The sequence below is a fragment of the Anopheles gambiae genome, chromosome X, assembly GCF_943734735.2.
Source record: "Anopheles gambiae chromosome X, idAnoGambNW_F1_1, whole genome shotgun sequence".
In the NCBI taxonomy this organism is placed as follows: Eukaryota; Metazoa; Arthropoda; class Insecta; order Diptera; family Culicidae; genus Anopheles; species Anopheles gambiae.
Genome location: NC_064600.1, coordinates 255123 through 266511, shown reverse-complemented (window position 1 = coordinate 266511; position 11389 = coordinate 255123). Strand labels below are relative to the sequence as shown.

Below are 11389 nucleotides of genomic sequence, written 5' to 3'. Positions count from 1 at the left end.
AAAGCGTATAAAACAGCATGAAATTGGTGCAGGCATGTAGTTATTATTATGCAATTCTAAAATCGCATTACTGAAATGCTCAAACTAATGTGTTGGTTTTTAAACCATTCGAGCACCTATGTTCATGAAAACCATATTTGTCGCCCTTATCACACTAGACAGTGTGCATTCCGTGCTGTACGACTTTGGTGCTGCGCATTGTGCTTTTGCTTGTCGGGACCTCCTAGTAAAGCTTGTATTGAAATCGTAGCGATCCACAGACACAGGATGGGGGCTGTGTGTGCGATATGGAAAATCAATACACGTACATGAAATTGGCGCGCTTCTTCGATACACAAATTAAAACCAAATCGACAGCGTTGTTGGCCAGGGGAGTGATTTAGAGAGTGAAAAAAAAAATTGTGCTAGTGTTTCAACAATTTCAGATTTTTATGACGATTTTTTTTCAGTTTTCTGTGTGACAAGCAAGTGATTCTGTGTATCGAAAGATGTAAGTATTATAATCTTTTTATACAAAAAAAATAAAACAAAAAAAGGTGGCAGGTATCGGGTATTGGGGGCGTTAACACGTTCAGCGCGACGCCGATTTTCATCCAATTTCCATTCCGCCGGCATCACCAGCGCAAACAGTTGAATTTCGACTTAACATTATCTCATCACAATTAACTTTTTCTTTCTTTTTGCAACATTTTCAACGTTGATTATTACATAAATTATGTTGTGGGTGCAAAAAGTTGTTTGACCAACGGAATATTTCTTGGAAAACGTTTCTTGTACCTGCGCACCGCTGCTATTCATGCTGGTAAAGTACAGTTATGGCCAATGATTGTTTTCCCAGTGGAAAAAATATAAATATAAATATAAAAACAATAAATAAATAAATATAAATATATAAAATTGGCATGGCATATGGCATAAATTGGATTGTTACACTTTGCTATTTTATTCAAAAACAAAGCAGAAAAAATGCAATGAAACACAAGGATTGATGATGATGATAATGATATCGGATTGTAATAATAATGAGACAAAAGCATAGCATTTTCTGCGGCGAAAAAGAAGCGTTTACTTCGTACTTTCGTGATATTCTTTACAAAGTTAAGTTGACGTTGCTCTTTGTAGTCAGTTTTGATGAATGAAGAAAGAAAGTTTTATTTTCTTATAATTTGTGTGTTAGCTTGTTTGCGGAATGCGCCCTTTTACGTTTTTTTTTTCATTATAAACATCTAACCCATACACTTGCGGCCATGAGAAATATAAACTAATTAAGTACCTGGCATTCATTTTATGTGTGTATGTCTGTTTTTTTTTCTGTTTCTGCACAACAACCACTTCCACCCACCTAGTTCTTCGACACGTAGTGTAGCGTGTGAAAGTGTTTTTTTTCCTTCGGATTTTTTGGTAATACCTGCTTGCTAATACACTTACTGCAAGTTTGAATTGTTACAATAATGCAAACCAACCGCCGCCCCCTCCCCTCCCAATACAATAGTTAGGATTTAATTTTCCGTTAAATTAAGTACGTATGATGCGCCTTCTCCTAATTGCCCGATTATTGCGACCCCTCGGGAATGTGAAGGATTGAGAAGCACAAGAAAAGAGCTTAATTTTGGGGCTGGAAATGAAACTTTGCTATAGGTATGAACCATTGGGGGCATTTATTTTCCCATCGTTTGGAGCTTGTATTCTTCCTTGCATAGCTTGTGTATTGACCAATACTACCATAAAAAATCTGTTTTTTTACACTTCCACTGTTCGCCTTTCCAATAGTGTATTCTACACATAACATACCCCGGAAGGAGGAAGAATAAGGAGAAGGGGGAGGTTCAAAACTATTGTTGGAACCGATAAGAGAACTTACATAGTGTTTTTAGGACAAACGAATTTGAATGTCACGAAAGGTTGAACGGGTCTCAGCGGGACGCGGGGTACATAAAAAATAAACAATCGAACAAATTATGCACATCAATAATATGACTACTTACATAACTAATACAACTAAATAATACGTTGCGTCATTTCAATGTTTAACCATTTCAAAGATTGCATGGTTATTTTAATCATGCTACCGCTCTTCTGCCATTGAAAAAACCTGCCAAAGGCGTTCTTTGCTTTGTCGCAAAGGAACTGTGATTTAAGTAAACGTGTTCCATGTAATACCATTACAGTTAACGTTTGCTTAAGTACATACATACGAGCACCTGAGGGCCAGGTTGCAATCGACAAACAACATGAAGTATTAAGTAGCACACCGGCAATTGCAGGCTGGGCGCCACTGAGAGGAATGGCAGAAGTCTTTCACTCCATCGATTTTTGTTTGCATACGAGATGAAGACGATATTGTAAACTGTCTTACAGCGTGTGGGTTACTGCGGGATAACATTACCGAAACGTAACGAAACTCAAATTACGCGTTTGCACAGAAGATTCCTTTATAGAACATCAACAGAAAAAAAATCCCTGTGGACAGGATTGATTTTTGAGTGTTTTTTCTTCCTCCCTTAATTGTTACTTTTTTGTTTTTGCTTTCGGCTATTTCCCTATTGCGCTTGCAGTGTGTGTGTTTTTTGTTTTGTTTCATATTTAATAATTAATCTACAAATGTCCAATAAGTGCACAAACGTGGGTTGCACATAAGTTCCTCGGTATCAAATGCTAGCCTGTATTTTTCTTGCTTTGGTACACACACACAAGCCACTTCTCGTACTGCTAACGTTTACGGCGTACCCACTCTCTTCCGTTCCCATTTGCCGACATTTGCCCACACACCTTTTTCCATCCTACTAGTCGGTACCTGTTTTCTTCATGTTTTCTTTTTTACTTCCAGACCTAGCTTAAGAAGTTTAATTAATGTTTGCTGTTTTAAGCGTTTATCAAACTTACTTTTTTTTGTTGATTTTTTCCCCATTAAGTACCTTTTTGTTTTTTAAATACTACACGAGCACATTTAGGCAGGATTTTTGTTTTTTGTGTGTCTTTTTCTTTTAAACATTTGCTTACTTAGAATGTTGTTCTGCTTTCTGTCTCTGTTTTTTTATTTTTTGTATTTTCCTTTTTTTGCAATTGATTTTTTGTATGTTTGCTTTTCCTTTTCTGTGTTACTACTGCTCTCAGCTTTTGCTGGCTGTGTGTGAGTGTCTCGCATCCTCAGTTTCCCACAAGTTCTCATTACTGCTGATATCGATTTGAATGTATCGTACTGTGTGCGTGCGTGCGCGCTCGCTTGCTTCCAACTTTCACTTGTATTGTTTTAATATTGTTCTATTTAATATTATTTTGGCACGTGAAATAAGGTTTTGCGTTAGTTGCATTTTTCTCTCGCTCTTCCGCTTTCTTTTTTTAATATCTCACATTTTCACTTCTATGACTCGTGTTACGTTTTTACCGGCGAATCTGTGAGTGTAGTGTGTGTGTGTGTGTGTGTGTGTGTGTGGGAATGTTTTATGTAAAACGAACGCGTTTACGCGCGCTTCGCCCTTTTTTGTAGTTGCAGGTTGCCTTCATTAAACGTTATTACACTACCGATCAAATCAAAACCAAATGCGAGTATGTGTGTGTGTGCGCGCGCGATTAAAAAAATAACAAAAAATCAACCGAAAGCCATACTATGGGGACAATGGGGTAAACGAACGGATTCATCTGCGCCGAGCTGTACGGAAGATTATTAATTGCATTTGCAAACGCGCGTTTCGATGAAGTAAGGGGGTGGAAGGGAGAAGAGGAATGATATATTCGGGGGAGCGTTTTCATAGTTAATGTTTTTTTTTACGTTCAGCTTTGGTTTCTTTACTCATATGTTTTTTAATCGTTTGTATGTAATGGCTAATGTAAATATTCGCGGACGGATAACCTCAGAATGTTGCATATCTCTCTAACTCTTTGCTTCGCCTTGTGTTTTTTTATCGCTATCTCTCACCCTTCCGTTTTACGTCTTGTCCTTAACCCATTAATATTACTACTGGCGCTTTATGCTATAATTACGCTCGTCTATACGCCTTGTAGATTTTCACCTCCACCACCACCATTGCACTACCATTTGGGGAATGTATCTTGCGCATAGTACATACACACAAATTCGCCAATTTCTCTACATTACCGTCATTTCCCGTCTTTTGTTTTTAATGTGGCCACGCGCTAATCAGAGGCCAGAACATGCGGCATTTGATTTCGTTTGTGTATGTTTGTTTGCTTGTTCTTTTTTTGTTTGTTTGTTTTACTTTTCTACCTTTGCACTTCTCTCACTCTTACGCCCGTATAATGTAAATGCAGTGTGTTACTTCTCCTCTGTTTAGTTCCACAGTAACCGTCTCCTCCCCCCCCATCCAATTAACATCCACCCCCACCTATATTGCAGCAACTTGCTGTTAGCTCAATATATGTATAATATATATACTTTTTTGTTTTTGTTTTGCTTTATAATCGATTTCTTTAAAAGGCTGTTATTAAAATCTTTACAATTTGGCATTCATGTACTAATGAACTTGCGTTAATGTAAATCGGTGTTCTGTATGTGTGTCAGCATGTGTTGGTTTTGTGTGTATGTGTTTTGTTGCTTTACGGTAGTCTAGGTAGTTTATCGATATTGTTTACAACTAAGTTATTGCGTTTCATTTGCTTGCTTATCCTTTCCTGTTCCGCGCCAACAGTCCTATTAACGATACTTGCTCGGGACCCAAGAGTAAATAGTCCTTGCAAAAGGACTATAGTAAGCTATCGGGGCACAGAACGCATTTGCTTGCTTATCTTTATATGCTGCCAAATATAGAAAAAAAAGTTTCTTAAAACATCCACACTTGGACGGGGTTCACAAAAAAAGGAACGCTAACAGTACAGTAGTACAGTACAGTATTACACACATATGCACACGGACACGTAGGATAAAGCTAGTGCTGAACTGGAATAGCTCCAAGAATAAATATAAAAACAAAACATTACTCCACCTCAAGCACAACGTGTACAGGATTCAGTTAAAAAGAACAAATAGAGCTGCAAATCTCAAATAAAGCTTCATACCGTATAATCAACTGTGTCAACACGACAGGCAGCACCTGAGTCATGCCGCCGCGTGTGTCCTGTCAGCACCGTGACAAAACGATTCACCTTAGAGCCCCATGCAGGTTTCACTAGCTCTCCCTCATATGATCAAAAATCCGAGGTTTTTTTTCTCTCTCTACGCACGGTTTCCATATAAAGGCTAGCTAATTTTAAACCTCCTATCCGTTTTTGTGGCTGTGTGATTCTTTCCTTCCATCCTTCTCTTCGTATTAAAATGCTTCCCTAGTTGCTTCATGCTAATGCAATGCAGTAAAACCACGGAAAGGTGGGGTAAGGGGAGTAGGGGGGTGGAGCTATCGGAGTGCGGTTGAAAGGGGATTTTATGTGGGGTATCGTTTGCCTTTCTGCTTTCTGCTGCGCCTATGCCAGCCCCACAGCGACAAAACATCTTGGATGTATGCCCCACCCGCAAAATGGAGGAATCGTTCGCTTCACCACTTCAACCCTATCATCATCATTGGAATGCTTGAGTTCCAGTTCTGTTTGCTTAGTCTTTTGTGTGTGGGTAGGTACGTGTACGTGTGGTTAGGGATGTCACGTACGTAAGTTGTTTTTTTTTGCGAATAAAAGTATGGTTTAAGTACATGCGTCGTTCGCTGCGTCACACTATTTCGTCGGTTCTGCTCAGAAAACCGAGTCGTCGTGCAATTTGTCACTAAAATCTATGTTGCGATTAAGGATGCAGTTAATTGAGTTTGGCAATTTCTAAGTGTCGGTGCACTTCACGGTTTGTGGCTTGCATATATGCGCGTTTTTTGTGTGTGTTAGCTGTGGTGTTACTTGCACCACTACAAAGGGTGAAGGTAACACGGCTCGAAACGGTAACCACAACCTTTCCCGCGCCTGTATTCCGCTGTTCTGACGGAAAGTTGATTGCACTTCACGCACACGTTCGTCCTGCGCACGGCGTCCTACTCGGTGCTGGTGCCGTCACGTTACATTTCGGTTTGACTAGCGCCTTCAGATCGGAGCAGCAACGGAGGCTTCAGTAGCGCTGCTGGTACTCGTGATGCCAGCGGTTGAAGTCGATATGGAACACGATGATGGATCCAGTCGCCAAACCGGCCAGCAAATACCTGTGCGGGAAGTAGAGCGCAATGGTTACTATTTGAGTAACGATAACATGTAGGAAAACTGCTTACTTCTGGTCGTGCGTGAGGGCCAGCGAACGTATACCACTGTTGCAGGCCGGGAAAGCGTACAGCGGTGCGAGGTTGAACGTTCGCCACACCTCCACGATGCCCTTGTTACCGGCGGTCATTAAATACTCGCCATCCCGAGACAGCAGCATGCACTGGAAAGCACGATAACGAGAGAGAGAGAAAGAGTAGGCTACAGTTTGCACCCAAAATGCTGCTGCGAAGGCAGACAATCTACCTGCAGATTATCGTTGTGCGACTCGTAGCGCAGCAGCTTTCCGTTGATCGTGTACGCGGCCACGCTGCCCTCGTCATAGTTGACGACGATGAAACCTTCGCGCGAGAGCGTTATGTTTTCTGGCGAGATGAAATCCTTCGGCGCCTCCAGCGACCGCAACAAATCACCGAACGTCGTGTGGACTAGTACCGGGCCGTCTGGAACAATTAAAATAAAAAAGATGCCAATGAGAAAAGTTTACTAGGCAAAGGGAATGAGAATTAAAAGGGTGGCAAACATACTTATCGAACCGGAAACAACCAGACCGAGCTCGGCACTGATCACCACCGACGTGACGGCCGTCTCGTGTCCTGTCAGCGTAGCGCGAGGTGTTGGTATCTGGAAAAATTGTTGATATTAAAAACAGGCGATCGAAACTGTGCAATACGGAGATGAACTGTCAGTTGGTCAGGTAAGTCAAGTATGTTCAAGTATGTATCGAGACAAACATTGACGACAACGTGGCCTTAGACCAGGTGATGCTTTAGAGACAAAAACGACTTGGAATTGGAGGCAAAATCGCTCAGCTGCCATGCCGGAGCCTTACCTCGCCCTCGCCAACAATCGACTGCGTGCGGGCATTCCAGTGCCACAGCAGTATGGTGCAGTCGGCCGACCCGGACGCAATGTAGCAATCGGACGTGATGTTACACTCCGACCGCGACAGGCAGGTCACCACGCCAAAGTGACCGAAGATGATCTGCACGATCTTGGCCGTCTCGGTGGAGAACACGCGGAAGCTGTTGTCCCAGAAGCCGCACGCGATCAGGAACCGGCTGTCCACGGTGGTGACGTAGCAGTTCGACTTGATCTGCAGCTTCTGGCTAAAGTTGTCGCCCAGGTGGCGCCGATTCTGCTGGTTGCTGTTGTTGTGTCCATTGATTTGTGCTGCAAAAAAAGGAGAAACGCCCGAAACGATAGGTTGATGAGGCCACCAGATTGTGTTGCTTGTTTTCAAGAATACATACACAGCAGCGGATCCATAGTGAGCGGCAGGTTTGCGTTCAGGTTTTGCGTCGACTCGGCGTAGCTCGGGCTCTGGATGCTGGCGGTGTACTGGCAGTTCCAGCGATTGACCGCAAACTGGTGCCCCGCAGTCACGGTGACGACCGACGGCAGCGGCAGCTGCGGGTACGTGTTCGCCGAGATGTGTATGATCGGCGAGTTGAGATGGAACTTGAGCGACATGCACACGTCGTCCGGCATCGTGTTGAACATCATCGGCGACAGGTGCATGGCGGACGACCGGGGCGGATGCGGCTCCATCAGCAGCAGGCTGGGCGTTTGACCGAAGTTGCGGATCTGATTCTCGATCGCGTCCCGCGTCACCGGATCTCCGATCGTGTCCAGATCAACGCTGCCCTCGTACGTGAGGTAGTAGAACACGTTCGTCGCCCGCATCGCTTCCGGGCCGCGCTGCTTGTAGCCGAAGATGAGGTCGATCCACTGGTGCAGCTGGCAGGAGACGAACTCCGACTCGAGCGCCATCCGGTTGATGCGCACAAACTCCTCGGGCGTTTTCGCCCACGGCGGCAGCTCGACGTCCCCGACCGTGCTGCCGTCGTCGCGCTGCCCAAGCCGGTAGTCGGACGCGTTGTAGAACATTTCCGGCAGGAAGTACCACTCCGGAATGAGCTCCTTCACGTCGGACGTGTCGCGCTGGCAGTTCTTCCACGACAGCGCGACGGACGAGAACAGCCGATCGGGATGGTCAAACTTGCCGCCCTGCAGCGCCAGGAACATCGTCGTGAACGGCTCGATGCGGATCAGCCAGTTCAGCACGAAGGCGGCGGTCGAGTAGTGCGTGCCGTAGTGGAACGGCGGTATGCCGGGCGTGTCCCACGTTTCGTACCGCTCCTCGAAGTACTCGCGCCGGCTCGGATTGAGCGCACCGATCGGTTTGGAAAGGTCGCGATAGTTCGACGGCTGGCTGAGGTCGAGCTCGCGCGACTCGTAGTTGGTGATGACCCAAGGGAACACCGGGTACTGGTTGAGATCGTTGTACGTGCGGCCCGCGATCGTGTTCAGGAACATCAGATACTCAAAGTTGGAGATCTCGCGCCGCTGCCACTTCTGCGTCATGTTCGAGTTGCGCATCAGCTGCCGGGGCGACATCATCGACGCGCGGCGCGTTTGCGGGATGCCGTACTTGATGCCGACGCCCACCCGCGGCAGCGCCTTGATCACCTTCTTCACCGTGTGCTGGTCGGGGAAGGCAAACAGGATCGAGGTGCGACTAGCAAGGAAGATCTCGAGCGCGACGTTCTGCAGCAGATAGCGACGGGAAAAGATGGCCCGTATCTCGGAGAAGTACCACTTGCCGTGCAGATGATCGCAGTACTTCAGCACCTCCTGGTCGATCTGCTGGAACTCGCCGTTCTCCTCGTCCACCTCGAAGTACATCTCGGTGGAGGTAATTGACATGGTGCCGGGCGCCACCAGGCCGGGCGCGATCAGCTTCGCCTTCGTGCTGATGTTGACCGGGCCGGTCAGGTCGAGGTCCAGCTCCCGGTCCTCGATCAGCAGCTCCGAATCGTCCAGCAGGTCGGGCTGCTGCGACCGGGGAACAGCAATCTGCGAGTAGATTTCCTCCCGCGCCACACCACCGCCACCACCAGCCAGTCGGGCACTGGTCGGGGTTGTCGTGTCCCCACTACCGACCGCTTCGTCTGCGCTGGTTGCTGCGGTGCTGGCGGTGCTGGAGGTGGCCGCTGCCACCGTTCCCCCGGTCGTACCATTCTCGAGCGACGCCTTCAGCGTCGCCTGCGGATGGCTGGAGCCGCGCGGGTTCTGCACCATGCGCTTCCGGCGCCGCGCGTCGTCCTCCCACGCGTCCAGCTTCCAGAAGATCTGCTTCTGGTAGTTCGCGTTCATGTCGCCCCACGCCCCGTGCCGGTTGCCCATGATGTTGCGTACCTTCTCCAGCAGCCGGCTCGCGATCACGTTGTCCCGGCGGCGGGCCGCCGTGATCAGATGGTCGCACATGCGCTCCTCCTCCCTCCGTTCGAGCAGCGTTTGGGCGCACTGGGATTCAAAGTCAGCGTGCTTCAGCACGTCGTCCGCCCGCATGCGATTCAGTATGAACTCGGCCTCGTTTGCGACCCGCACGATGTGGTCCTTCATCGCGTGCGACAGCAGCCGGCCCTCGTTGATCAGCTCGATGAACGCGAGGCCCGCGTGCTTCTGCAGGCTATTCTGCCACTCCTGCGAGCAGAGCAGCATCACCAGCTCCACCACCGAATGGCTGTTCTTGAACGTCGTCAGCCCCTTGCCCTCCATCAGCAGCTCCTGGCCGTGCGAGCCGACGAGCGTTTTTGACAGGAACGGTGCAAAGTCGACCATGATTTCGCGCAACAGCGGACAGACTGGACCGAGCGCTATTTCCAGCTTCTGGGTGAGGCTGGCCTCGCGCGACGGTATTGCCAGCGGCAGCTGGCTCACAAACGGCGCCTTCAGGTTGAGGTCCTCCGGCCGGCCACGTACCGAACCGCCGGTCGGACCCACCACCTGGCCACCGTATCCGTCCGGTACGCGCACCACGGCAATGTCCGACTCGTGCTTCACGCCGCCGGTACCGCCGGCCCCGCCGCCCAAGTTCACGCTCGCTCCCGTGACGCCATCCATCCGGCCACTAAGCGCGCTGGCCATCGGACCAAGGCTTCCCGCGCCCGTACCGACACCGCTACCGTTGCTGCCGGGCACACCGCCAATGCCCAACGCACCACCGTCCGTGCGCGGCGGCTTCAACTCGCTCGCCCCATCGTCGTTCAGGTTCACGTCCGTCCAGCTTTCATCGTTCGAGTTCGTCGGTTTGTTATCGTCCGGCATAATTTCGCTCGATGTTTCCACTTCCTGTGGATCGTTCTCGGTCGAGTTCAGATTCAGAGAACCGCCATCGGAGTCGACGCTCTGCACACACACACATACGGGGGAAGAAATGGTGCAATTAGTACGCTTTTAGATGCGTGATTTGAGCAATTGCTTAGTGTGGGTAAACCATTGAGAATCGTTTGAGCTAAATTACAGGATTTCCCAAGTTTTTTGTGCTGCTAATATTGATGTCTTCGTTATAAAATGACAGTTTTTAAAAGAGTTGTTTCAATTTTATCAAACTCTTTCACAATCACAAACGTCCTATTAGCAAAAACATACCAGTGAATACAGTGAAGGCTCTCTGAATATAGCGAATCTTGAACAGATCTTAGATAGATATTCGTCTTAGGGAAAATTAATCACTGTGTTGTTATGGAATATTGAAGCAGTAACTATGTAATTATGGGCTTTGACAGCAAAATAAAAAAAATATGAACTGTTTTTGAAATAATCCTTAGAGAATTAATCTACGCTGCCAAATCGCGTAAGCTACTAAGAGAATTTCCGTCTTAGGCAGACAATCATGGATAAGAAACAAAAAAAGGAATAGGACACGTATCGTAGACTATCAAAATGTTCTTCTGAAAGAAAAAATTCATTTGAAAAAGAGACTACATTTTATAATGATTTCGCTCTATTTAGAGGTTTCAAAGGCTATAAAAATGGATTGACCACAACTGAGGTACAGCAATTTATTACAAATTTACTAAACAACCTGTGAAAAAAATGATTCCTACGAACAAAGTTGAAATAGTTAAAGGTGACTGTATTGTTCACACGTTTGAAAATATTACAATTATTAAGTGGATAATGCTATACAAATTCAATTCTGGTTGGAAACCGTTATTACTTTTGAAAAATCAAGGAAACTTGTTTTAAAAAAAATGGGAAACCCTGTAAACGAATCACTCTTGTTTTATTTATTTTATGCATAATGATTGCTAGTTGGCAGGTGAAACAAGCTTCATGAAAAACTGCACCAGCTCTTTGGGGACCAGAAAAGCGGCGATGCACACCCTAATGCTGTTTCAGCTACAAACGTTCC

At 46.6% G+C, this 11389-nt stretch overlaps 1 protein-coding gene across 22 annotated transcripts in view; it reads right to left on the bottom strand.

The window, feature by feature from the left end:
- Positions 1-1126: 1126 nt before the first annotated feature.
- Positions 1127-11389, bottom strand: part of LOC1272258 (neurobeachin) — a 28285-nt gene continuing 18022 nt past the window's right edge. For all 22 annotated transcript variants that reach the window (XM_061654768.1, XM_061654764.1, XM_061654751.1 and 19 more), the window contains 6 exons: positions 7440-10380; positions 7019-7359; positions 6714-6810; positions 6433-6629; positions 6198-6349; positions 1127-6131 (listed from right to left, as the gene is read on the bottom strand). In XM_061654768.1, the coding sequence (XP_061510752.1) occupies positions 6041-6131; positions 6198-6349; positions 6433-6629; positions 6714-6810; positions 7019-7359; positions 7440-10380 (3819 nt within the window). In that variant the 3' untranslated portion in view covers positions 1127-6040. The remainder of the gene's footprint in view (positions 6132-6197; positions 6350-6432; positions 6630-6713; positions 6811-7018; positions 7360-7439; positions 10381-11389) is intronic.